We start from the raw sequence: 27,298 nt of genomic DNA, 5'->3' as shown, positions 1-27,298 counted from the left end.
GTATTATTTCACTTCCACGTAGGATTGTATCTCCAGAGGTCCGGGAATCAGCAGCTGAGTTGGGTCCTGTGTCTTTCAAAACCTAATTAGGTCTCTTTAAGAGGAGTATCTAGAGAAGGAAATGGCAACCCGCTCCAGTACTCTTGCCTGGAGAATTCATGGACAGAGGAGCGGGACAGGCTGTAGTCCATGGAATCACAGAGTAGGACATGACGACAACTAACTTAACTTTCAAGAGGGGTATTCCCAGAGTGACCAGGGCTCTAGTTTTGTGAAATACCCTGGATGGCGGTGAGGGGGTGCAGTTTATTCTGCAAGATAGGTGGGGGCCATACCTGTTAGGGTGTTGTCACCACACCTGTTCATTCAGTTCTACAAACGTTTGTTGATCCACACATGCTGACTTGGGCACATTTCTTTCCCAACTGCCAGCGTCATGATTGGGATATTCCAGCTAGTGAGAGGTCAGAAAGATGGTCCTCTCACTGCGTGTTGTTAAACCTCTGTAACTCTGCATGCTGTGGGTGGGCTGCTTTTGAGAACAAAAGAAGGAAACCTGATCGCTGTGGGTTAGAACATCCCAAACCACACAGGTAGTTTAAGATCCTGATTCTTCGCTCTTTGCTCATTCCTTTCTTGGGTTTCTTTTCAGAGAAGCTGGGGGCTGGTAAAAATCAGGCTTCATCTTGGACCCAGTTTGAATTCTGACTGAGGTGGCAAGAGCAGTTCAAAGCCTGTCTTTAAGATTGTCAGGGGGCAGTGGAGTGTTGCTTATGGGTGGGTATTGTGGGCTTCTTGACAGCACAGTTTTGAAAAGGAGAGATGGATTCTCTGGTATTCAGGACCAGAGCAGCTGGCTTCTGATAGGCTGATTTGGATGACAGATCTGGGTTCACACAAAGACAAGCGAGGCCCGTTCAGCAAAAACGCATTGGCTCCAGTTTTTCATTTTTATTTATTTAAATATTTTTGCCCACGCCTTGTGGTTTATGAGATCTTAGTTCCCCGACCAGGCCTTGAACCCTGGCCCTCGGTGGTAAAAACAGAGTCCTCACCACTGGACCACCAGGGAATTCCTGCCTCCAGTTTTTAAATGTAGTCTAGAATAGGTAGTCTAGTCACTTTGTTCCCCTGAATCAGGAGGTATTGCCACTAAGCTCTGGCCCAGAGGAGGAGGCCTGGGGGTGGAAGGATCGCAGATGGTCCAAGAGTGGTGGTCACAGCCGGCCTCAGCCAGTGAGTCTCTTTAGAGAAGGGTTCTTGGGCCTGCCTCAAGGGAGGCAGCTGCTGGAGCAGAGGCACAGACATGCTCTGAGTTTGAGGGGTGAAGACAGCGGATGGAAGCCTCCCCGCAGTACAGGACAGGAGCATTCGGGGTTGGCCAGATGTCCTCGAGGGCTGATGTTCTACACAGTGACTGTCTTGTTCTCCAGCGGTCCAAGGGTAGTTTTCTCTCTGGACTGTCTCGATTTGTCAGATAGCGTTTTTCGAAGAGATCCCCCGAATCAACTCCGGGTGAACCTTGGTCCCTTCGGATGAGGGAGTTGGGGTGTGGATGTCTCCATTGGTGTCAAATAAGTATCATTGTGGACTCCTGTACTGTTCACGTGCTGGATACATTTTAGTCATATATTTGTAACATTTTCTTAGAAGATTCAAACTTACAGAAAAAGTGACACTGTTTTACGGTCAACGCTTGCCTGTTTATACACCGGAGTCCTGCCATTGACTTCAGTTGTATTTCACGCTTCTCTCCTCTATTCTCATCTTTCAGCCACTTTATTTTCATTGAAATAGAGCTAATTTGTGTCTGCACACGTGCTCAGTCCTGCCCAGCTCTTTGCGACCCTATGGACTATAGCCCGCCAGACTCCTCTGTCCATCTAATTTCTAGGCAAAAATACTGGAGTGGGTTGCCGTTTCCTCCTCCAGGGGATCTTCCCAACTGAGGGATCAACCCTGTGTCTTCTGCATTGGCAGGTGGATGCTTTACTACTGCACCACTTGGGAAGCCCTAGAGTTAACAGTATCTATTTTTATGATACTTTTCAAGGTAGCAGAAAGTTGTGGTCTTTCCTCTAGATATTAACTAGAGTCCAGTATTTACTTACAGTTTTTGGGGGTTTTTTTCTTTTGAGATAAATGCACAGATCTTGCATATACCATTCAGTGGATTTTGGTCAATGCATGGTCAATGCATATCCCCCACAGTATTATCCAGATGCAAACTGTGACCACCCCAGAAAGCTCCTGGCACCCTTCCCAGGTGTCCCTGCCACCATCCCACGGAGGCAATTGCCGCTTAGTTTGGGTTTTTTGCTGTGCTGGAGAACTTCATATGGGCCTTTTTTTTGTTTTTGATACTCAGTTGCCTCAAATATAGCTAGTGGGAGCCCTCCCAAGTCAGCTCCTTCATCCTTTGGACATGCCAGCAGTAATCACTGAGCACTTCCTTCCCTTTATTTTCTTTTTTTCCAACTCTTATTTTTTGACCATGCGACACAGCAGGTGGGGTGTTAAGTTCCCCTACCAGGGATCAAACCTGCGTGCGCCCCCTGCTTTGAAAGCACAGTCTTGTCTCCAGCCATATCAGCCTGAAGGCGCCCAATCTCGTCTGATCTTGAAAGTGCAGTCTTAACCACTGGACTGCCAGGGAAGTCTCTTCCTGGCTTTCTGATACTGCATTTTGACCCGGGCTCACCTACCATGGTTCTGCATCAGGTGCTGAATCAACTACTTCTTCTGGGAGCTCCTTTTAGAAGATTTTAGACAGTATCAGTCCTACAAAGCCCTTAATAAAAAGGTCTTTGGTCCCTGGGATCTTGGTTTAAACCCTCTGTTACTTTTAAGCCTCTGTATCTGATGTCTGTGGTGGAGGAAGACTAAGATGAAGAAGTGGTAAGTATAGAGTGGTGATGCGTTGGCTCCTGGCACCATGTTGGATTTGGAGGGAAGGCATTTGTCCTTTAGGGTGGCCAGGTCCACAGGAACTGGGGGCTTGCCTGCTGTGTTCATCACCCTCCCAGCCTCTGGCTCAGGGCCTGTACAGGGGAGGTGCACAGAGAATACTTCTGACTAAGTGCAGTTTTAAACATCATCCTTCTTTATCAGACTGATGAAGTTGCAGTGTAGATTTGTCCAGGACCGGTGACTGTTTACCATGGGCTTCTCACCAGTCAGCTGTGATTTCCGACAGCCTGCTTCTTGTCGGTTTAGAATTTATTTTCTGAGACTTGGCTTACATTTTAGATTACCTGCCATGGGTGCACTTTTGCAAGAATTCTTCAGTTTGCTATGCACTTAAAAAAAGAACTATAATGGAAATTTTCAGACACGCACAGTGATCCCCATTCTACCCATCTCCATCTTCAAAAGGTATTAACGTTTTCCAGTGTTGGTTTGTCCTAGGGTTCCCTTCTCCACTCCCCACCTCACCCCTAGTTTTTTTTTAATATTTATTTTTATTTATTTGACTGAGCCGGGTCTTAGTTGCAGCATGCGAACTCTTAGTTGTGGCATGTGGGATCTAGTTCCCTGACCAGCGATTGAACCCAGACGCCCTTCATTGGGAGTGCAGAGTTTTACCTTCTGAATCACCAGGGAAATCCCTCACTAAAGTATTTTAAAACAAGCAAAAATCAGGCGTGTAGTTTAAGCCATAAATTTATCTTTAATGTGTATCTGAGGTAAAGACGTTCTTTTCAAACACAGCCATAGTGTCATTCATTCCTTATCCAGGATGTGCTTTTGCATGTGCTTATTATGAGCCCCCACAACAACCTGACGACGTACTTGTAGTAGAAGTCATTGCTTTTTTTTTTTTTTTAGGGTCTGTGGGATTTGTGCTCCATGCTTTCCACAGGCCAACTCATCTAATTTGCACACCCTCCTTGAAGAGCTAGAGGAGTAGATTCCATGTTGCGGGTTGAAGGAACCTCCAAGGAACTTGAAGGCCACACAGGTAGTGGCAAAAGCTCCCACTTGGTGACTACTGAGTGAGTGGCTTACCAAGGGCTCAGGCACAGCCAGGGCTGAGCCCGGGGACTTGTGGTCTTCTTCCTTCTCTCAGTCCCCGTCATGAAGCATTAGACCCCATCTGTCGTCTTGCCTGATTCTGCAGGAATATCACTTCTCATTCCACCCTTAGATTTTCAGGCTTTAGTTGGCAACCCCTAAGTTTTCAATGGTAGTTAGCTAGTCCTAAAGCATTATGGGAAATTCTCATTTGGGCTAGTCTTGTCAGTGTTTATCCTTGAAGTGAATGCCTTTCTGAGATGAACCTACTGCACTGGCTGGTAACAACCAATGTGGATGGAAGGGGCTAGCTGTTATGTGGTTGGATGGAATGGGTGGAGTCAATCTGTTGCCTCCTCTGCTGATGAGGCTTTTTGGGTTGTTTACTCATTTGGAAGATTTCAGTGTGGACCAGACTGTTTGCACAGAGTGGGAATTGAGTAGGTTGTAGCCAGCATGTTATTTAGAGTCCAAAATTGTAATTATAGCTGTGTTTGTCTTGGAGACTTGTGTTGTCCTCTTCAGTGGTCTCAGCCACTGCAGAGCTGAGCCCAGGGGTGGCCACGTGCTGTGGGGGCGTGTCCCCCTGGCGCTTTGGAAGGTCCTGCCTCACCAATCTACAGCAGCTGTCTGGGGCCCTCTGTTTCCTGCTCTCCTTCCACGTCTTCATAACCCTCAAGGGTCAGAGCTCGCGCCTTCCTTCCTTCTCTTTGCCTTCTCCAGACACCAAGATTTTGCTGAACATTTTAACCCATACCATTTGGGGGAGGCTTGGTAATAGGTTTATTTGTAAAAGTTGGCATACTTCATATCGCGAAATGTTGAAAGGAGATTTTTTTTAAAGTAAAAACCATTTTGAGTGTGGGCCTGAAGTCAAACGTGGCTTCTAGAAACCAGCTGTTTTCATTTTGGGGGAGTTTTATAATTAGTTGTTTGTACCTTGGGTTAGTGATTACTTGGAAATAGAGATGTGTCCTGCTGTGTTAACAGACTCCTTCCTGAGGCAGCATCGCTTTCCTCCTGCGGGATTATCTGACTGCTCAGACTCCTCCACCGATGAAATACATGAAACTAAAAAAGATTTTCTGATCTTATAGATAGTTGAAGTATTGATAACAGCAAGGAAATCTGTCACAATTTGAAAAGATAAGCAAAAATTTGATTTCCAGACACTGCAGATAAAGTGAAGTAAAAATGGTAAGAAATTCATTTTCTTAATCATAGATACTGTTTCTTCATTCACGTACAAAAATGTTTGTGGTGTTGCCCCAAAGCATTTGATTTTTTTTTTGAAGTATAGTTGACTTACAGTATATTAGTTTCAGGTGTACAACAGTCATTTCATATTTATATTCCATATAAAGTTATTATAAAATATTGGCTACATTCCCTATCCTGTACATTTTGTCCTTTTAATTTATTTTATACTTGGTAATTTGTACCTCTCAGTAGCCTTCACCGGTCTTGCCTCCCCAGAGCATTTGGTTTTATGGTCATTTTTCAGTAGACTCTCTAAGTACGTACTGTAACAGCTGTAGTAATACAGAAATGTGTAACGTGCCCCCTTCTTCCCGTGGCCGAGAGAAAGCACGGCTGCTATGTCCGGTTGTCCTTCTCAGATCTTAAGATGTGTTCATATAGTCTTACTTTCATGTGTGTAATTGTGAGCTGTACAGCTGAACAGATTAAGCATCAAGCTGCTTGGTCTCCTTACATCGTTTTTAACTAAGTTTTCACATCTCCAGCGTCCAGTGAGAATTTTTGTGAATGATGATCGCCATGTGATGGCAAAGCACTCTTCCGTTTACCCAACACAAGAGGAGCTGGAGGCAGTCCAGAACATGGTGTCCCACACAGAGCGGGCTCTCAAAGCTGTGTCTGACTGGATCGATGAGCAAGAGAAAGGCAGCAGCGACCATGCCGAGTCTGAGAATGTGGATGTGCCTGCGGAAGACGAGGGCAAAGAAGGGGCTGGGTAGGTTGGCTTTGTAAGGTGTTTTTCTTATATCTAGGGAGACTGGCCAGTGCAGGGTTGAGCCTCTCCTTTTTCTAAGAAACGCCAGCCTTTCTGGCGCCTCTGGGTTCTGGCCAGCCTGAATCTCACTGGGCCTGTGTTGGGCTGTTCTCAGGGAGCAGAAGACAGAGCACATGACCAGAACCCTGAGGGGAGTGATGCGTGTTGGCCTCGTGGCAAAGGGCCTACTGCTCAAGGGGGACTTGGACTTGGAGTTGGTGCTGCTGTGTAAGGAGAAGCCCACAACTGCCCTCCTGGACAAGGTGGCTGACAACCTGGCCATCCAGCTCACTGTGAGTGTGCCCACTTCCACTGGGGATGCAGGGTGGTCAGGGGAACACATGACCAACTGTGCTGTGCCCCGGGAGGCATGCTCCACACCCAGCCTGGCCCCTGCCGTTCTCACATTTCTGTAGCTGCCCGACAGGATGCTGCAGAGACACCCGGCAGCCGGGCCGGGAGCCTACTGTGCACCAGGCGGCACTGGGCATGACCTTCACATCCAGACTCCAGCAATGGATGGATGGGCGGGTGGCTGCAAAGGATATTCAGTTATCAAGTCTTCCTCCTTAATGCAAACCTGGACTTCAAAAAAGTTGTTTTTAACCAATTTATTTGCCTCACTGCAGAAGTACTATATAAATAGTAACTTCTGGCATTTCTTGAGCATTCACTGAACCAGGCCCTAGGCCAGACAAGCTCTGCACACATCATTTCATCATGATGACTGAAGTGGGGCTTGATCATCTTAAGTACTCTAGTGGATGGGACTGAGGTGCGGGGAACTCAGTAACTGACCCCGCGTCCCCGGCTGGTGAGATGTCTGGGCTTCAGAATGTCTGTGTGTTGTTGCCCCTCAGTGCCTCCTGGGGACATTACCCTGGATTCAGCCACAGGATAAGAAAAGAAGAAAGTAGAAATTCTCACCCCATAGATACACTGTTCATTTTCCCATGTAAATCTCCTGTCATGTGTGACTGACCCCTCGGGATTCAGGACAGAGGTCAGAATTGAAATGAGCAGCTAATGCAGTGTGGAAAGGCTTTGGGGAGCTGTTAAAAGGGAAGGCAGCCCTGAAGTTTTTGTTTTAGTGATAGTTTTTTAAGTTAGTTTCCATCTTTATCTATTAAAAAGTATATTAAGTGTAGAAAATTAAGTTGACATAGATGTTTCTAAAGGAAAGACCATTTCCGTAGAGTGTTTATGGAGAGATGCAAAGGTGGTTTTTTTACCCCTGTTTTTCTCTTTTGGCCACACCACACGGCCTGCGGGATCTTAGTTCCCCTACCAGGGATTGAACCTGTGCCCCCTGTATTGAAAGTGTGGAGTCTCTACTACCAGGGAAGTCCCAAGAAAGTATATGTTTATCATATAGATGAGTGTTTTTTGACTGGAGCACATTTTGCACCCCAGGGGACATGGAGTGAGTTTAGAGGTAGTGTAAGTTATCTCAGCAGAGTGGGTGTGGTGCTGCCGGCATCTGTAGGTGGAGGCTGGAGAGGCTTTCCGAGGTCCTCCAGTGCACAGGACGCCCTGCCACCAAGAGTGGTCTGTGGCACGTCTAATAATGCTGAGGTGGAGCAAAGTCAGCTTGGATTCTCTACAGTGCCTTTGTTCTCCCCAAAACTTTTTTTGTTCTCCCCGAAACTTTTTTTTTTCTCTTTGACAAAAGTCATAAATACTCAAGTTTTCTTTATAGGGCATATAAACTGGTATAAAGAAGAAAGCAGAAGTTACAGGCATGAACGTCATTTTATAGACCCTTGTAGCATGCATTTGCAGCAAGTACGTGCTTTCATAGTTGCCATATGAAACTGTTGCACCCCTCAGTTTTCATTCCACGCCCTGTGATAGCTGCTCGTCCGTGTGTGGAAACAGCGGTGGCTGGCTGCCCACACCGCCCTGGGTGCTGTGCTTTCTGTGCCGTGTCTGGTTCAGTTCCTTTGCCGCCTTGGGTGTCGGTCGTGTCCCTAAGTCCGTTTTACAAATCAGAAACCACAGCCTTGATGAGATGGAGTGATCTGTTGAAAGTTACGTGACTCCCAAGTGACACAGTGAGGATTTCACACGGCCATCTCCTCCCAGACCCTTAACTCTTAACATTGTATTACAAAGCTTCCTCTGCTAAGTAGTCATCTCCTCCCTGGAGTACCTGGAAGATGGCCAAAGACCTGTCCAGTAAGAGGGCGTTCTGACCCCTAGTGGAAGGCGCTGCTGTCAGTCACAACCCAAGAAGTTGGCCTGTAGTTGTAATCAGGAGCTCAAAAGAACTGTTGATGGTCTTGGGAAGCAAGTGTTTGACAGTTGAATTTTCTTTTGTAGGCTGTCACAGATGACAAGTATGAAATACTCCAGTCTGTTGATGACGCTGCGATTGTGATAAAAAACACAAAAGAGCCTCCATTGTCCTTGACCATCCACCTGACCTCCCCTGTTGTCAGAGAAGAAATGGAGAAAGTATTAGCTGGAGGTAGGGAGGCTGAGAAAGGCCAGCAGGGCGTTGGCACTGTGGTATCCCCTCACTGTTAAAATGTGCTATGAAGTTTTAGATTGCTCTGATAAAAGGCTAGCGGTGTAGCTTTGACCACCTTTACTCGAGCTCACATCTCCCATTGGGTTTCCGTTCTGGGAGGTTGAAAAAACAGTTGCACAAAAAGTGAGTAGTACTTTTCCGAGCGGATTGCACCGCCCTAATCCTTGGATGTTCTTATCAGTGTTAAAGGTGTTTTTTCGGTTGAGCCAGTCTCTGGCCTTGGAAAAGTGTCCCCGGTGACTGTAGGGTTTTTAAAGTACGGAAGACAACCAGATGGTATCTGCATGAGTATCACGTTGGACTTGTGCAAACAGCTTGTGTTGCAGTAGAACCAGGGCCTCTTCGTTTGTCTTCTTCCACTGGCTGCTGTTACCTGTGGCCGTGATCGAGATGCAGAGAGCTGGGGCAGAGTTTTGGATAAAGTTTTTTCTAACAGTGGAGTAATTTTCAGACCAAATCCTGGAACCTCGGACAGTGCTCATGCTTTCACGATTCCGAGTCCGCCCAGGGCCCCTTGCGCATCTCTGGGTGGATGGGTGACTGGCCTTATCCAAACCCCTGACGCACAGGTGGTGGGAGCGACAAACGCCCCGGTTCTGCTGCAGCACAGGCTCAAGCGCACCCTTGTTGAGGTTCCTCAGTGCCCTTCGGTTCCGATACCGGTTCACCACCAGAGCCCTCTAGTTGATCAATTCAGGGACGCTGGACCTTTGACCAACAGGACTGACTCTGTCAAGGGCTGGGGCTGGGGCAGTCCCGCCTGGCGGGCGGAGGTGGTCCCCTTTGCCATGGTTGCCTCAGGGGATGACCTGTGGGAGGCAGAGAGGGAGTGCATTTCTACTCCCCCCACCTATTTTTTTTTTCCGGTTTTGGTTTTTGTTTTTTCTTTTTGCTAATGAATTTTTTAGCATAGCTCATTTACTGGGAGATCCTGGGGAGAGGAAGCAAGGTAACCATCTATTAGAAGATAGGGTCCACCTATCTGTCCCCCTCCCCCATGGGATTGTTCCTTTTAGAGTACCTTCCCACTTTGTTTTTGTTTTTCTTTTTGTTTTTTTTGTTTTTCTTTTTGGTTTTTTTTTTTTCTTCTTTTTTTTTTGGAGGGGGCCTCTGATTTTTACAATCTCCTCTCGGGGCTGAGTTCAGTGTGCTCAAGCATCTCCTTCCCTGGTCAAGGGTGGAGAGGACTTGAGATTCTGGGAGCCTCAGCTGCCCTTTAGGAAGCTGCCACATCCCCTTTCCACCTGACAGAAACCCCTTGGTCAAACTGTACCTTGTCTTCTTATTCCATCCATGAATAGAAACGCTATCAGTCAACGACCCCCCGGACGTTCTGGACAGGCAGAAATGCCTTGCTGCCTTGGCGTCCCTCCGACACGCCAAGTGGTTCCAGGTTTGCATTTTGTTCTTCTATTTGTCTTTCGGTAGAGAATTCCTAAGTTTTAACTTGGCTAACTTTCACCATAAAGTTTTGGTAACGTTGAAGAGCGCTGTGCTGAACTTAGCAACTGCTGGCGTGCGGTTGCTAAAGGAGCACGCATAGACAAATTTGACACATCCCCCAGGAGGCTTGTGACCGAGTAGGTGGGGAGCTGCTGCTTTGTGCCAAGAGTAATGACGTTATTACTGTCCACTTGTTGAACGAGTTGCTGCCGACCACACACTTGATGGTCGTGAACGTTCACCTTCGTTTACCCTTGACAAAGTAGCACCCTGAGGCTTGTGTTTTTCATGTTTGCCTCGTGTTCAGGGAGGTGCCCTGGGGTAAAGAGCCTGTGCTTTGTTCCTCCAGGCCAGAGCCAACGGGCTGAAGTCGTGTGTCATTGTCATCCGGGTCCTGAGGGACCTGTGCACCCGAGTGCCCACCTGGGGTCCCCTCAGAGGATGGGTAAGGCACCTTGGAGCTGTAGTCACCTTGGGTCATGTGTGCAGAGACTTCCCAGACCCCAGGACTGTGTTGCTGATCAGCAGGCTGGAGTGGCCTGTTGGGGTGTGGCCGATGCATCCCATCAGAGCTGCTTGTTGAGCTCCTGCTGAGTGCCACACCCTGGGTGGGGCTGAGAGGAACCCAGAGGAGGATGCACAGCTCAGCCAGCGGTGTACTTACTGGAACAGGCTCCACTCCGTGTAGACGCTTTTGTAGCTGCTCTGAGACAAGGGTCAGCAGACTGAGGCCCACAGGCCTATTTTGGCCAGTTGCCTCTTTCTATAGTCTATGGTGAAGAATGGCTTTTTTTAAAATTATTTTTTAATTGGAGGATAATTGCTTTACAGTGTTGTATGAGTTTCTGCTGTACAGCAACATGAATCAGCTATAAGTATACATACATCCCCTCCTGGTTTTTATCTTTCTAAATGCTGCATTTTAAGTACCTAAGTACACAGCTTCAATTCTTGGCCCCTACAGCCTAAGAGACTTAACATCACTCCCTTTACGGAGAAGATGGTGGAGCCCCGTCCTAGGTGTGCTTTCTCTGGCTTGTGAATCTGGCTTGGGAACTTGGAGGGCCTTGACTCTGATAAACACACACACAGGGGGACACTGCCTCAGAGTCAGCCTGCTCCCTCCTGGACTTGGTGACTAACTCTCCCTCTTCCCTTTCAGCCCCTCGAGCTTCTCTGTGAGAAGTCCATCGGCACAGCCAACAGACCCATGGGTGCTGGCGAGGCCCTGCGGAGGGTGCTGGAGTGCCTGGCTTCGGGCATCGTCATGCCAGGTTGGGGCCTTGTGCTTTGCAGGTGGCAGGGAAAGGAAAGGACAGGGACCAAGGCCCCGAGGCCACTTCCCGGCGGGTCCCCTGAGTGGGTAGGGCAGCAGCAGCCCCGTGTCCCCCCAGGGGTGAAGCATGTGACTACCCTCTTGCACCATCATATCCAGCCCTGTGCCGGCTCCGCAGCTGTGACTCCGGGCGGATCCGGGGCAGTAGTGACCCACTCCCACGCGAGCTCCTTGCTCTGAGACACAAGTGGCTTATTTCTCTCACGGGCTGGTCGCCGAGTGGGTCACTGAGCCCGGCGTGTTTTCCAGAGCTGGGTGTGGATGGGGCGCGGGGGGTAACGCACTTGGTTCCCTCAGCCCAGCACCACGCTTCCGAGATGCTAAAAGATAATCCTCTGCATATCTTCCTTGTTTCCTGCCTTCAGATGGTTCTGGCATTTATGACCCTTGTGAAAAAGAAGCCACTGATGCTATTGGGCATCTAGACAGACAGCAACGGGAAGATATCACACAGAGTGCGCAGGTATAGTCGTCGCCATTGCCACGTGAGCCCTTACCCAGTCTGTAATCGCTGGCTTCCAGTTCCATTACTGGGTATTCTCAGGGTAGGCTCAGCTTGGGGCCCGAAGGTCAGGGGCTCGGGCCTGATACAGGGCGCCCCAACCTGGGCTGCTTCTTTCCCCTGGCGCCACGCGAGGTTGTCACCTGCCCCCCCTTGGCCTGCTCGAGTGCCGTTTTTAGACACCCGAGTTCAGCAGGGAGACGTATTTGCTGTGCGGACTGCTCCAGGGGTCCTTCCCTCGCAGGCCCACCCCGTGGCTCCGTGTGGCAACCAGTCCCCAGGTTGGGGTCTCCTGTATTCTTTTGAGGGGGGTGGTCACAGGCTGGCCTTCCCCCACAGCAAGGCTGGGCCCTGGCAATCAGGCCCTCCCCTGGCTGGCGGAGGACCCCTTGCTGTTATAGGGGAGACCATTAGCAACCACCTCAGCTCCCACCCCTTCCAGGAGGCATTAGTGAGCGCACACATGAGGGCTGGGAGTGCAGGGCGGCTGAGTCAGATTCCTCTTCCCCTTCTCCAGCACGCGCTGCGACTAGCTGCATTCGGCCAGCTCCATAAAGTACTGGGTATGGACCCTCTGCCATCTAAGATGCCCAAGAAACCAAAGAATGAAAACCCAGTGGACTATACAGGTACGGAGGCCGCGGGGCCTGGGCCCAGACGGCGATGTCATCATGGGCTCCTGGCGGAGGACAGGCTAGAGTCTGAGCTGCTGCCTTCCTTGTCTTGTTTCAGTTCAAATACCCCCGAGCACCACCTACGCCATTACGCCCATGAAACGCCCCATGGAGGAAGATGGGGAGGAAAAGTCTCCTAGCAAAAAGAAGAAGAAGATTCAGAAGAAAGGTACCAACATTCACGCATGGTCCTTGTTTTAGCTGCCATCTGGCTTCATGAAGGTTTAGCTCAAAGTGGTGACATACCTGCTTTTGTTCTGTTTTTCTCGGATGTGATGTGGAAGTCCTTTTGAGAGTAATTGGTTATGGAGTTCTCACAGCAGGAATGCTGGAGTGATTTGCCAGTCTCCTCCAGTGGAACACATTTTGTCAGAACTCCACCCATCAATCTTGGGTGGCCCTGCATGGCATGGCTCATAGCTTCCTTGAGCTGTGCAAGCCCCTTCGCCATGACAAGGCTGTGATCCATAAAGGGGAGTGATTAAACTTAGCATGGGCATGGAACACAACTAAGATGGATGCACCTCAGCTGGTGACCACAGTCAAGGTATGGGTCTGGATAGCAGGGCAGGCAGGCCTTCAGCACATTTGGCCACCCAGTCTCCTGCCCATTCCACCACGTGGTGTGTGTGGGGGGGCAGTCAGGAGAGTGTCCCTGTCAGGGTCAGAATTGACTGGCATTCTAGAGCGGCGTTACTATGTTCTCTCTAGAGGAGAAGGCAGAGCCTCCACAAGCAATGAATGCCCTGATGAGACTGAACCAGCTCAAACCAGGGCTGCAGTACAAACTGATTTCCCAGACCGGTCCAGTGCACGCCCCCATTTTTACCATGTCAGTTGAGGTGGACGGGAGCTCCTTCGAGGCCTCTGGGCCCTCCAAAAAGACGGCCAAGCTGCACGTGGCTGTGAAGGTGAGTGTGGCCGGCAATGCGGTGGAACGGCGAAGCGCCTCCCTCAGCTTTACACCCATTGAGAGCCACTTCCCCCTGTTCAAGCACGAGGCTGAGGGAGGGAATGGGAACACTGAAACAGAGACCTGACCAGTGGCCAAGGCACACACGGCCAGGATGCCGTCATTGAGGGGCGCAGGGCCTCCAAATGTAGGTGGGCATTTGGTGGTCTTGGGAGCTTCAGGGAAGTGCCTCCAGTTGGCTGGATGCCTCCCTAAGAGCTGCTGATTCAGGGTGCTGGATGTGGGAGAATTCTTGTCTGGGCAAGCCCTTCCTCACTGGGGATGTGGCGTCTCCCCCCGCTGCAGGTGTTACAGGACATGGGCTTGCCCACGGGTGCTGAAGGCAGAGACTCCAGCAAGGGGGAGGACTCCGCTGAGGAGACAGAGGCAAAGCCTGCCGTGGTGGCCCCTCCACCTGTGGTGGAAACCGTCTCGACGCCCAGTGCTGCCTTCCCCTCTGATCCCACCACCGAGGTGAGCACAGGGTGGGTGCTGTGAGGCCCCACAGGAGTGCCCTGGGGTCCCCTGAACAAGGACAGTCACTGGTCCTCGTTCTCTTCCTCCAGAAGCATAACAGCCTTCCAGTCCAGGGCGCTGGGGGGGCAGAGTTGAAGTGTGAGCTGTCAAAGCCTGTGCTGGCGTTGACCCAACACCGGGGGCTGCACCTGGGAGGCCTGCAGTCGAGGCTCGGCTGTTTCCCTGAGAGAGACGGCGTGGGGGAGGTGGTCCCATTGCTGGCAAGCCCGCGGATGGTTTCCAGGGGGTGGGCAGCAGTGAGTGGAGCGGAGGGCCTCAGACCCTTAACACAGGGGCGGCTGCCACCTGTTGGAAAGACCTTAGCTGAGTTTGTTGGTGTTCTTTTCTGTTTTCCCTGAGAACGTAAAACAGCAGGGGCCGATCCTGACCAAGCATGGCAAGAACCCTGTTATGGAACTTAACGAGAAGAGGCGTGGCCTCAAGTACGAACTCATCTCAGAGACAGGGGGCAGCCACGACAAACGCTTCGTCATGGAGGTGAGTGGTCCCAGAAGTGGTTCCCATGGGGACCTGGGGTCTTTGGAGAGGTCCCTGCCCCAAGGGCGGTATTGGGTCACCCCTGACACACATCTGTTCTTCCCAGGTCGAGGTGGACGGCCAGAAGTTTCAGGGTGCTGGCTCAAACAAAAAGGTGGCCAAAGCATATGCCGCCCTGGCTGCACTAGAAAAGCTGTTCCCTGATGCCCCTCTCTCCCTGGAGGCCAACAAGAAGAAGAGAGCCCCTGTGCCTGTGAGAGGTGGCCCAAAATTTGCTGCTAAGGTGAGTGTCCAGCCCTGAATTCTCTGGGTGTTCTCTCCTTGGCGGGTGTTCTCTGGTCATTTGAGTGGGAGGTGAATGTAAGCTGTCTGTCTTTCCTCCCATCCAGCCACATAACCCGGGGTTCGGCATGGGGGGTCCCATGCACAATGAAGTACCCCCACCCCCCAACCTCCGAGGACGGGGAAGAGGAGGGAACATCCGTGGTCGAGGGAGAGGGAGAGGGTTCGGTGGTGCCAACCATGGAGGCTACATGAATGCTGGTGAGGACCCTGTCCTGCACTGTCCCCAGGGGCCTGGCCTGCTCCCTGCAGTGGGTGGGAACACCACCCCCACCCCTGGCATAAGAGGCATGGGTGGGGCAGACAATCTCCCACCCTGGTGACCCTGTCCATTCCCTTTCAGGCGCCGGGTATGGCAGCTACGGGTATGGAGGCAACTCAGCGACTGCCGGCTACAGTAAGTGCGTGTTTCTCTTTGTCTGAGCTTGGGAAGAAACTGCAGTTTAGCTCCCGTGGCCTGAGTTAGAGCAGGGTGGCCCAGCAGTATTAGCAGCAACAGCCTCCCTGAGATTCATGGGCGGCTGGCACCTGTGCTTGGTGTTAGGGCAAGTGGTCCTCCAGCGCCCCCATGCTGCAGAAGCATAATTTACTCTCTAAGTGTTAAGGCTCACATTGTATAACTAACTGGCAAATTCGTTAAAAATCAAAATTTTAAATTTCTCTGCTTTAAGCCATGCGAAGCACCAAACCTGTGAATACGCTTTTCCTGACAGTGCACAGCTCTTGTCTTGAGAAGGAGCCTTCATTGGGGGGTTACAGGAGCAGAGAAATCTAAAACATGAATTTCAAATGTGGCGCTCTGTGCCCTTTTTCAAAAGAATTCTAATTTTTTTTCTCTGCTCTGTCTCCCCCTTTTGTAGGTGACTTTTTCACAGACTGCTACGGCTATCATGATTTTGGGTCTTCCTAGAGCATCTAAAAGTATTGCACACAAAATCAACTTTTTACTCCAATTTTCTCGAACTCCAAAACCCAAAGTGTCCGTGCTGTGCCCTGTGCTTCACTGGGTTTCTCAACCGTGGCTTGTCACCGCAGCTTGTCTGAAACTCTTAGCCTGCAGAATTTAAGACAATGGCAGTTTTTATCGTGATTTGCCTTTGAACTTGGTCCTATTGAAGTTCACAATAAGTGGAAAACAATTTTTCAGAGAATGCGTTTTTGTGCAGAACTGCACAGAATTCTAGAGCCAGCGTTGGTCAGCATCAAGGCAAAAGCCCACCTTTGCTTTTTATGGAAAGCATTACTTTATTTAAGAGACAGATAATAATGCATTTTAATCTACCTTTGTCTTAATTTACAGCAGGTTTTGTATGAATTTTTAACCTTTTAACAAATCCCCAAATCTCTTTGATGCCTTTGACAGTAACAGTTTCACCACATCCGAATCCAGAGCAATCTGCCTTTTTTTCCATAAGCATGTGAAACATTGGGAACGTTGGGGAATTGTACATTGTGCTAAGTTAACCTCTTCCATCTTTTGTAACTGCTCTGGTGGGTTCTTGTTCCGGAGTGCGATATTCTGTGGCTGCTTTAGCTAGAGGTGAACTCTCAAAGGTATCAAAGCTGTGCTTCCACTCTTAGTGCAAGAAACAGACAGGCTTTAAGGAAATGAGAACGTAGAATTTTGCAAGTCCTACTCATCACTGCAAATGCATGGGATTCTTAAGGATTTTTCTTTTTTCCTTTTTCTTTTAAATGGGGCTTTAAAAATATCCAAGTAGAAAGAGCCTAATACATAGCGCGTAATTCTCCAGTGAGGAGCCAAGCCCCCCAGCAGGCCCTGTGCTGCCAGCCTGCTCCCACGACAGGTTCCAAAAGGCCTGGAAAGCTACTGCCCTCTCTCCGGAAGTTGCAGGCTTGAGCTGGGGCTTCTCCCTGCATGTAGAGGTGCACCAAGGCGTTCTGGCTCTTGAATGAGACCCTCGTTTCCTGGCGGGAGCCCTTCTTGGGAACGAGTGTGGTTTTGGCTCTGATCAACAATTCTTGCAGCAAAGCCTGCCTCCACATTGACTTGCAAGATTTTGCGTTTATTCAGGAAAAAAACTGGTCAAAACGGTTATTCCATAGTTTGTTCCCAGGGGTTTGAAACATTCAGTGAAACTTTTGAAAACTTTGATTGCATGATGTATTTTTTTTTTAAGAACGTTATTGTTTGAGAATAATGTCTTTTTATACCAGGAAATAGTTATCCTGAAATGACGTTGAAAACTTTCCCTCCCCTTTATTATTTTTTTTTTTAATCAATACATGTTAAAGTAACAAGCCCTCAGTCCTTGGCGTCTTCATTCATCCCCACGCTGGCGGAGGGGCGAGGAGGCGCTCAGTGCAGGCCGTGGGCAGCTGAAGTGGTGGGCTGCAGAGAGGAGGGGGGAGTCTCAAGGGGGTACCGCCCCTCCTCCAGGAACCAAAGCATGTTTTCTCTCGCACTGGGGACACAGCCTTCTCCCTGGTGTTTCTGCCTTCTGGTGGGCTGAGTGGAGGGGTCTCGAGGAAATTAACTTATGTGGCAAATTAGCTCTATCCAAATTATTGTCCAAACCACCCAAGACACAGTGGTATGAGACATATATCTGCAGTGGGTGGAAGGTCCTTGAGAACTCCCAGATTCACCTCATTTAAAAGACTGGAGACTTGCTGCTAAATATAGGAAGGAAGGACTGGGTGTGTGGGGGCATTCCCTTCTCCTCCTCCCCCATCCCGGGCACACACAATGGCTGGCTGTGTCAGGGGCAGCAGCCATCCAGAGGTAGTGTGCCCAGGTCTGCCTGCCCCAGGGACTCTGCTGCCCTTGCGTGAACGTCGGGGATTGCCTGGCTGGGTCAGAGAGCCACCCACATGACCTGACCTCCGCCTTCCATCACCTTGCCTTATCAGGCCCATCCCCCATGGATCCATCTGAGTGTTGGGGACTGTTAACAAACCAGGGTCTATACTTAGCGACCAACGTTGGGGAGGCGGGTATCCATTGTGACATTCTCTGCTTCAGGGCCTGAGAATGTGGTGGCCTCGCTGCACACTTGTTAGTCCTGCCACTGGGTCCCGCCTGTGCCTGGCAGCTGTGCTGGGAATGAGGGGGGTGCCCTGTGGGAGGCCTCACCTGGGCGTTGGGAACCGAACTCTGGTGTTTGATTTCCCCATGAGGCTGTGGAAGTCACACCCGGGAGACATCCCAGGTCATTGGTTAGACCAGCTAGTCTTCCATGAATGGCTCTGGCTTTAGGGGCGTCATTACAGAATATCTCCTGAGGTCACAGGGCTTGGACTGCCGAGCCTCTTCCCAGCACAGCGGGGAGTTGGGGGGCGAGGGGAGGAGGACAGGGTCGGAGCTGGCTGCTTCTGTGGGGCTTTGCTTTTCCTGTCACTGTTGGGGACATCTGGGTAGCAGCAAGCTAGTCGTGAATGTCATCCCGCGCTTGGAGCCCATCTCACTATAATGTTGACATCTGCTGCAAAAGCTGCTGTCGGCCTGCTGTCGTGCCGCTGCTTGGCAAAGATCCATTGTTGTCGTCAGCTGATGGGTGAGTGGAGCTGAAGGCTGGGGCCAGCCCCAGCCAGGCTGCCTGATGGACCGGAGCCACCACTCCTCGCTGTCCTGCCTCCGTCCCTCTGTCCCGGCCTGGGCCATGGGCTTGTGGGTCAGCCTTCAGGGCCCACAGCTGCAACCACCCCCTCCTGCCCTTCCCCATTTCCCCCTCCTCCGCCTGACCTGCTGCCTTCCTGTTTAGGTCAGTTCTACAGCAACGGAGGGCATTCGGGGAATGCCGGTGGTGGCGGCGGCGGGGGCGGTGGTGGCTCTTCTGGCTACGGTTCCTACTACCAAGGTGACAACTACAACTCCCCAGTGCCCCCAAAACACGCCGGGAAGAAGCAGCCGCACGGGGGCCAACAGAAGCCCTCATATGGCTCAGGCTACCAGCCCCACCAAGGCCAGCAACAGTCCTACAGCCAGAGCCAGTACAGCAACTACGGACCCCCACAGGGCAAGCAGAAAGGCTACAATCACGGACAAGGCAACTACTCCTCGTACTCCAATTCCTACGGCTCCCCTGGAGGTGGAGGCGGATCCGACTACAGCTACGAGAGCAAATTCAGTGAGTTGGCTGGCAGAGCACCTCCCCAGGCATGGTGGAGAGCCTAGCGACGCTGGCTACAGGGCAGGCGTCAGGAAAACCCTGGCACCGAGTCTCCCAGTCCAGGTCTTTGCTGTGCCCTCCTTGTTGCCTTCTCCATGGTTCCAGAGGCTGGGGCACCAGAATAGATAGAGCCTGTGAGGCCAGGCCAGCTGCTATGAGCTCACCTCCAGGGCTAGGCTCTGGAGACAGCCCCCAGCAGATGCTCAGTTACTGCCCCCTTCTTCGCCTCCTGTGGAGATACAGCACGACAAGATTCGGGGCATCCTTGGGCTGTCCTTAAGGAAGCTGTGCTGTCTGTGAGTGGGCCCGGCAGGGGTCGCTGGGTGCCAGGTGGGAAAAGGGAGGAGGCTTGGAGCAGGCAGGATGGAATTGGGCTTCAGAATGTGGTGCCATTACAGGACTCCAGTGACCCCTGGCACTTCATGGTTGGACAGGTTGCCTAGTTCAGACAGTTAAAACAGGGATTTCTGCAAAGGCCTATGGTCTCAGCCAAGGGTAAACCTAGCATGCCCAGCCACATTGTGGCCACAGCCCCTTAACCACACTGTCTTCTCTGCTCCAGACTACAGTGGTAGTGGAGGCCGAAGCGGCGGGAACAGCTACGGCTCAGGCGGATCGTCCTACAACCCAGGGTCACATGGGGGCTATGGAGGTTCTGGGGGCAGCTCCTCATACCAAGGCAAACAAGGTGGGCCTGGGGAAGCAGGTGGCACAGTGGGGTGAGGGGAGGCTTAAACTCAGAGCCAACAGAGCCCACAGGGGTTCTTAAGACCCAAATTTATTTTACTTCTTGTAACTTTCTGGCCACATAGCATGTGGGATCTTAGCTCCCCTACTAGCAATCAAACCTGAGCCCCCTGCCCCTGCTAGAGAAGTCCAGAAATTGCCCTCTTGTAAGTGTTGGCAGCAGCAGGGGAAAATGCTGAGAACAGTGAGGGCCAAATAGCCTGCTGTGTGAACTCTGGTTGGGGGTGGTGAGTTCAGCCTTGCGCTCAGGCAGTGCCTGATCATAGCTCCTATGGCTGACGCATCTGTGACTGGACAGATCCCTACTCCTTGTAAGCCCTGCTTGATGGCCCCACCTCTCAGGGCTCATGTGAGAACTAGGCCCGCTGACCCTGGAAAGGCACTTAACAAAGTGGCACTTCCAGGGCTGCTCTGCTGCTGTATCTCATGGACAGACACAGCTCTGTTGAGTGTTGGCTGATGCCCGAGCACTGACCACGGGGTGGGTCTTGTGCCCCTCACTTCTGACCCATTCCTCTCTCAATTAGGAGGCTACTCGTCACAGTCAAACTACAACTCTCCAGGGTCCGGCCAGAATTACAGCGGTCCTCCCAGCTCCTACCAGTCATCACAAGGGGGCTATGGCAGAAACGCAGACCACAGCATGAACTACCAATACAGATAAAGCCCCCGAGGGGTGAAGATTTGTACCTTCTGCACTTAACCCTCCCGTTGTAAGATTCAGTTTTATGCATCACAGTTAACATGTCAACCGGCCTCTCCAGGCCCCTCCGCCCTCCCCTGTCCACGTTGCCGTGTCGTGAGGTGCAGCTGGTCACCCCTGTGACCCGTCCTGTGACCCATATTTAGCCGTGTTTGGGACTCCGTGTCTTCAATGGTTTGTTAGTTGCCATTACAACTTTGTCTGAGTAGAGTTTTTTGAGTTCTTGCAGTTAAGTATCCCTCTGTCTATTTACGATTGGTGTTAGTGTTAACTCAGTTTGTCTTTAAATAGTCACGGAAGGGATACGTCATCTGTTAATGCTTTTGTGAAGTGAGTTAAACGAGCTTTCTGTATTTTAATGCTTTAGTGTTTCAGTTTTATAAGTGAAGATTTTATTTTAAAAACCAGTGGGAAAGAGTGGGGTTTCTTTTTTTTTTTTTTTTGGTATGTCTGCATCATTCAAGCAGTACATCTGAATTGAGCTGAATGTAGACAAATAAAGAAAAACAAAACTCTGCGCCCGTCGTAGCCCTGGGTGTCTGGCCCACCTGCAGCAGGATGGGCAGGGTGCCTCCACCCTGTTCCCAGCGCAGGAAGGCAGGGTGTGGGGGGCAGGGCAGCTCCTGGTCACCAGAGAAGTCCAGGGCCAGAGACCCAGTGTTGCAGTGGCTCCGAAACCATTCTCCCGACGGCCTGCAGGGCAGCTTCTGGAGGCCCACACTGCTGTTTGGGTTTTGCTCATACATAATTGGGCAGGGTTCATTTTCTGCTCCATGAATTCTAATAGAGTTTTTAAGTGCAATTTCAAATCACCGTGGAGTAAGGTGATCTTGTACTTCAGTACACTAGCTGACTTTGAAGAAGCCCAGCTGAATCTGGCTGAAGGTTCCCAAGGTTTGGGAAATGCAGCCCCAGAACCATCCCTGCAAGTAGGGCACTTGGTGTCTCCAGCAGCCCCCTCCTGGGGCCTGTTCCACTGAGTACACTTTTGGGATGCCTCTCCATCTTGGGCATTTGCACAGTGTTTGGGGGACATTTGTCACCTACGGGTCATCAGTGTGCAGTGGAGGAGCGGCACCCCCCTCCCCAAGCAGCCCTTTTCAACTCCGGTCCTGCCCCAGGGGGAGAGTGGTGTTACCTGCCTATCTGGAAGGAGCCCCTCGGTGAGGCCTGGGACTGCCTCTCTGCAGAAACCTATCTAGTTTTGTCGCCTCTCCACTCTCAGACCACGTACTGTTCAAGTTCTGAGCTCCAGGTGGGACCTTGGCCTCCCGTGCTTGGTTAACCTTGACCGTTGGGAGAAGTGTGAACCATTCTTGATGCAGAGTCACTCAGCCGAGGCAGAAGCCATCCAGTATGCCTTCAGAGGATAAAGATTTGCCTCCTTGGGGAGGTGAAGGAAAGGTGATTGCACTAAATAAAAAAACATCGTAAGAATTTTGTCAACTGCCAGAGCAGATGCGGCCCTGGATATCAAATGGTCCAGCTTGGGGAATGGGGCCTGAAGTGCCCTGGTATCCCTTCAGTATGTGTGCTAGTGGAGACCGATTCAGGGGCTCCACAAAGAGAGGCCCACACGAGATCCCTGGGATCCTGTATTTGAGATAATAAAGGTGTGGGCAGAAGCCGTGTCACTCAGAAGTCCATGGCGAGGAACACTCCCATACTGCCTGCCACATGACTTTTGCTCTGGACCTGCATTCTCCACACAGCTTTCACCGTGGGTTTCTCAACAGCATCTGCTGCCACCATTCACATTTCTGGATGCTGACACCACAGGGGAAAGCATCTCAAGATCAAAGAAGGCAGCGGAGGAAGATGTCCCTGTGGTGACATGTTCTCAGGGACTTGGGACTTGCTGCCATGGTCCTCTCTTGGGGGAAGGGCCGGGGCCTGGGTGGCTTATCTTTGATGGAGGCCTGACCGAGTCCCTCCCACAGTCAGGACAAATTAACTGGGAAGAAGCAGGATTGCCTTCTTGCTTCCTCCAGCTCCTGGTGGCTCCAGGCATCCCTTGGCTTGTAACAGCATCATGCCAGTCTCCGCCTCTGTCTTCACATGAACTTTTCCTGTGAGTCTTTGTGTAAGGACACCAGTCACTGGATTTTGGCGTACCCTGGTCTAGGATGCATTCTTCCTATGATCCTTTTTAAAAAAAAATCTAAAAAGATGTGTTCCCAGGTAAAGTTAGGTTCACAGGTATCGGTGGTTAGGAATTGGACAGGCCTTTTGGGGGGAACACATTTTGACCCAGTACAAGGCTGGGTAAAGGTTCTACCGACCATTGCTGCTGTCAGCCCTGGAAGCTCATCAGCCACAATCAGGATTACTGTAGTCAGGTGTGGACAGCACAGAGCCAACAGCATCTTGTCAGCAAAGTGAGTACCTGTCTGAGGAGCCCACTTGGAATCACAGGTCCTTTGTCACCCTGATTCCACTCAAGGACCTTGGTGGCAGTGATGCAGCTGACCATGGACAGTATCCCAGCCCTTGGGACCTACCACCCCAGGAAGCTGGATTCAGCAAGTTGTGGCTATACCTTAGCATGGAGAAGGCCTTGCTGCTCACACCTCAGCTCTTCAGATGTGATCCAGGCTTTCCCAGGCCTGTTGTCCTCTAAGCCTTGGAGGCCAGTGTGGAGGAGGTAGTCTCCAGCTCCTCCTCAGCTATGGCCATGGTAGGCAACAGCTGGCTTATGGAGAGGCACGTTGGCCCATGTATTGCTGGAAGATGGTGTCGTGTTCCTGAGTCGCCAGCAGACAGCACCAGGAGCCTCAGCACGAGGATCGATTGGTGGCCTACACCCTCAGCGAGTTGATCAGGACAGGGTCAACTGGTGGATAGGCCATGGGGGTCAATGGCCTGGGACCAGACATCACCCTGAAGGGTGCTTTTGGAGGGAAGGTAGGAAGGGAGAAAGTATGACTTAACACCTCATGGTGGTAGGAGATGATGTCACAGGGAAGGACAGGGCCTTGCCAGCAATTTGAACTGATCACAGGGTGTAAGTACTGGGGACTAGTGACCTCAGATGAAAGAGGGCCTTTAGTAGCAATGGTGGAGACAAAAATCAGAGACATACACCTCTGTAGATTTGTAGTCACTGGGGCCCTGTTTGTGCCTAGGTGCAGCCTGAGCTGCCCGACTGCCCTCTACCTGACAGGGAAACATTCATTTGTTCTCTCTCTCACCGTTAACCTGTTCTGGTGTAGTCAGCTGGGCTGTCGAGCCTCAGGATTCAGTGTCCAGGTGTGAGCCTCATGGGGCTCTTCCTTCCCTTCACAGGCCTGTTCTAAAACGTGTGGACACAATTTTGGGTAGCAATGCAGCACGCATTTTTGGCTGAAATGCTCATTCTAACCCACTCCAGAATAAATGAAAACTTACTGTGCTCATTTGTTTCATTCACATAATGTGTTTATTGGGTATTGCTTATGTTTCAGCCATGTACTGAGCGCTGGGAATATGGCAGTGAACCTGGTCCTAGCCCTCAAGGAGCTTCCAGGCACCAAGAGTGCCCTTTCCCAGCTCGGGTAGAGTGTTATAGGAAGGCATTCTGTGTCTCAAGTGAGACAGTATGGTTGAGTGGGACCAAAAGGTGTGTTGAGGATTAGCCAAGGGACTGGCATGCTCAGAAAATTCTGGGAGGTGTCAGTGGAATTCAAGGAGCTAATATTCAGGTGAGTGAGCATTGTGGTCATGAGAAGGGAAAAGTGTGGCTTGATGTAAGCCTGGAGCCATCCAGTGCAGGGGCTTGACTGGGAAGCAGAGGACTTTTCAACCTCATCCTGAGGACAACGGAGAGCTGTGGAAAGAGCTAGAAAGAACTTGGGCTGAGTGGTACTCCAGAGCAATTTTTGGGTAAAGAACCTGTGTGTAGTAGAGGTGAAAATAAAGGCTGAGAGACGGACAAAACGGCTTGAGTTCTGCAACAACTGAGCTGAGGTTCAGTGTGATACAGTGGCAAAAGTCCACTGTACTTTGCCAGGGACCACCTTCCTTCCAGACCCAAGAGGGGTTAAAACTGCATGTCCTAAACAGCTGACTGGGACACAGTGATGCATTATAATCTTGGCCCAAGATAAGGAGAGGGGTCCAGGCTTACCACTCTGTTCTACTGTTGGGGGGGACAAGCTGGAATGTTTAGACAGTGGCCATAGAGGTCATTCCACACAGGTCAGAAGTCCTGGTCCATGGCCTTTCTGGTATTTCCCAAAAAGCTAGCATGGCACCCAGGCTGTGGGGGCTGAGACTAGCACACAAGGACTGCTCTCAACCCCGTCTGAATGAATCAGAGAAAACATCGTCCAGGCTTTTGGGACAATTAGCCGACCCCAGGACTGCAAGGACTTTTACTTCAACGTCAGAGGTACCCCTAACTCCTCTCCAGAGCAAACCGAACTCTTGCCGTTCTGCATCTGAGAACTCCATATGCTACTCCATAAGGAGAACCCCTTCCAGTTTTGGGGGCTCCTCTGCACAGTTGCGTCGACCCCAAGGAGGGAAGGGTTGGGGATTCACGGAGACTTTGAACCTGGGAAAGTACACCGGCTTCCATTTGGCTGCAGAAACCACCCAAGGATCGGTTTTTCCAAATTACCCTTTCGAAAATGACCTCTTGCAAGCTCTTAGGACCGCCTCTTGGGCACGCGCTTCAACAGGGCCAATCAACAATCCCCGCTCCGAATAGAGGCTTTCCACAGGCTCTGCCTCTCAGCGTCGTTCGGTACGTCATCGCCCCCACGCTCCCAATTGGACAGTTCCTTAGGCTCCTACCTATTGGGTGAGTCCTTTGTGCGCGGCGCGCGGCTTTTAATAGGCCGCTTCTTCAGGCTCCGCCCCCAGATCTGCAGCTTCCCTGGCCCCGGGAAACGTGCGTGGCGCTGTCCAGAGTGCTGAAGTCGCGCACCCTGCGCCGCCTCAGGATGGCCTTGTGGCGCCCCCCAGGCCTCCCGGCTGAACAGCAATGAAATCTTAAAGCAGATGCCACCGAGCCTCGGATGCAACTTACCTCCAACCCCCGATTTTACCTCTGGGGATAGGAAAAACTCTCTAAACGCTTCGTTAAGAAACCCCCACTCTCCTATCTAGCTCAGAGAACTCCAAAGTCCCCACTGCTAACCGGAGGCCTTGCCCGATCTCATGCTGTGACCTCTCCACCTTTTGCTCCTTCCCTCACTCCTGCAGCTACATTGCTCTCCCTGCCGCACCGCAAGTGATCCAGGTACATTCCCACCTCAGCAGAAAATTTGCTCTCATGGTTCCCACTGCCTAAAATGATCTCTCAGATATCATTTGAGTCCCTCTTTATTTCCTTCAGGCCTTGACTCAAATCTCACCTTATTGAGGCTGATCTAGACCACTCTACTTAAAATAGTCACCTCCCAACTCCTCTCCTGCCCTCATTATTCCCCCAACACTCTTCACTACCTGAGACTGATATGTTCTACAAATTATTCTTGTTCATACTTGCAGGGCATGGATTTTTGTCTGCTTGTTTGCTGCTATGTTACCAGCAGTGAGAACAGTGCCTGACAGAGTGGGTGCTCCCTAATGTTCATTGCATGTATATTCATGTGTGTATTTTGATGTTTACTGTTTACCATCATCATGATGCTCTGCCCCAATTTAAAGATGAAGAAACTGAAGTAGAGTGCCCATCATTTGACCAAAGTCACCTGGTTTCTGAGTGGCAGAGCCTGAATCCCCTCTTCTGGTTCTTCTGGCTGTAACCCTTTCATCTCTGCCCTGTGCTACAATCCCTAATACTGCCTTCTTCAGTAAAAGATGTATAAGACAGTGGCTTCATGGGGCTCAGACAGAACTAGATTTCCTTCTTTTTTAAAAACTGTATTTACTGTGCTGGGTCTTCATTGCTGCTTGGGCTTTTCTCTGGGGCTACTCTCCAGTTGTGGTGTTGGCTTCTCATTACAGTGGCTTCTATTGTTGTACAGCTTGGACTCTAGGACACACAGCTTCAGCAGTTGCAGCTCCTGGGCTCTAGAGCACAGGCTAAATAGTTGTGGCACATGGGCTTCATTGCTCTGCAGCATGTGGGATCTTCCCAGATCAGGGATCAAACCCATGTCTCCTGTATGGGCAGGTGGATTCCTTACCACCAGGGTAGCCCCAAAACTAGATTTCAATTCCTGTTCCTTGATTACTACTCATGTGACCAGGAGTGAGTTAGAAAATATCTCTGCCTCAGTGACTTTATTCATAAAACGGAGATAACAGTACCCACCTTGTTATTCTGTGAGAGTCAGATAAGGCAATGACAGCATAAGGCTTGGCAGACACCTGACACACACTGGCACTTGCTCTGTTAGTGTCGGCAATGTTGGTTCTTAAACATCACCATCACATTATTATCTGGCAGAATTAAAAAGAAATACTAAAAAAAACTAGGAGATTGAGCCTAGCAAGTCCATAGGAAGAATGTTTCAAGAAGGTGGGAGTGAAGAATAGATGCCAAACCTCACTGGGAATAAGACAAATGCATGTTAAAAATGGCACGGAGTTACCAGAGTTCTCCTCTTAATGCAGCAGGTGAGGACAGAGGTTGCGGACATTGTGCTTCTGTCAGTGTAGTTGCCACAAACCCTATGGAGGGCATTTGCTAGGATCTCATTCTAGTCTTTGACCATGTCATCCAGCTGGTAGAAAATTTTCCTAAACATATACTTGCTGCCATGTGAAATGGCCTAAATACAAGATTATTCATTGCAGCCTTGTTTGTAGAAGCAAAAGATTTTACTCACAACCCAAGTGAAAAACAACCCGATAAGCAAGAGGTGGACTATTCATACTCTGGGATACTGGGCAACTTTTTAAAAAATGTAAGAATGGAAATTCCCAGTCAGTCCAATGTTTAGAACTCCATGCTTTCAC

General features: G+C 50.6%; 1 protein-coding gene across 6 annotated transcripts in view; it reads left to right on the top strand.

The window, feature by feature from the left end:
* Positions 1 to 23,800, top strand: part of ILF3 (interleukin enhancer binding factor 3) — a 30,442-nt gene extending 6,642 nt beyond the window's left edge. Inside the window, exons 1-20 of one of the 6 annotated variants that reach the window (XM_027547730.1) lie at positions 3,829 to 3,961; positions 5,005 to 5,211; positions 5,760 to 5,989; positions 6,144 to 6,321; positions 8,351 to 8,498; positions 9,863 to 9,954; positions 10,354 to 10,449; positions 11,167 to 11,278; positions 11,706 to 11,803; positions 12,360 to 12,471; positions 12,575 to 12,685; positions 13,228 to 13,427; positions 13,775 to 13,942; positions 14,345 to 14,482; positions 14,589 to 14,765; positions 14,872 to 15,025; positions 15,168 to 15,221; positions 18,550 to 18,915; positions 19,520 to 19,645; positions 20,232 to 23,800. In XM_027547730.1, the coding sequence (XP_027403531.1) occupies positions 5,209 to 5,211; positions 5,760 to 5,989; positions 6,144 to 6,321; positions 8,351 to 8,498; positions 9,863 to 9,954; positions 10,354 to 10,449; positions 11,167 to 11,278; positions 11,706 to 11,803; positions 12,360 to 12,471; positions 12,575 to 12,685; positions 13,228 to 13,427; positions 13,775 to 13,942; positions 14,345 to 14,482; positions 14,589 to 14,765; positions 14,872 to 15,025; positions 15,168 to 15,221; positions 18,550 to 18,915; positions 19,520 to 19,645; positions 20,232 to 20,368 (2,700 nt within the window). In that variant the 5' untranslated portion in view covers positions 3,829 to 3,961; positions 5,005 to 5,208 and the 3' untranslated portion in view covers positions 20,369 to 23,800. Of the gene's footprint in view, positions 1 to 3,828; positions 3,962 to 5,004; positions 5,212 to 5,759; positions 5,990 to 6,143; positions 6,322 to 8,350; positions 8,499 to 9,862; positions 9,955 to 10,353; positions 10,450 to 11,166; positions 11,279 to 11,705; positions 11,804 to 12,359; positions 12,472 to 12,574; positions 12,686 to 13,227; positions 13,428 to 13,774; positions 13,943 to 14,344; positions 14,483 to 14,588; positions 14,766 to 14,871; positions 15,026 to 15,167; positions 15,222 to 15,684; positions 17,094 to 18,549; positions 18,916 to 19,519; positions 19,646 to 20,231 lie in introns of those variants that run through there. The other 5 variants (XM_027547729.1, XM_027547732.1, XM_027547731.1 and 2 more) reach the window with 5 other exon arrangements.
* The last annotated feature ends 3,498 nt before the right edge of the window (positions 23,801 to 27,298 follow it).

Source organism: Bos indicus x Bos taurus, chromosome 7, assembly GCF_003369695.1.
Source record: "Bos indicus x Bos taurus breed Angus x Brahman F1 hybrid chromosome 7, Bos_hybrid_MaternalHap_v2.0, whole genome shotgun sequence".
NCBI lineage: Eukaryota > Metazoa > Chordata > Mammalia > Artiodactyla > Bovidae > Bos > Bos indicus x Bos taurus.
Note: the sequence above shows the minus strand (reverse complement) of the source record. Positions and strands in the feature narration are given on the sequence as shown.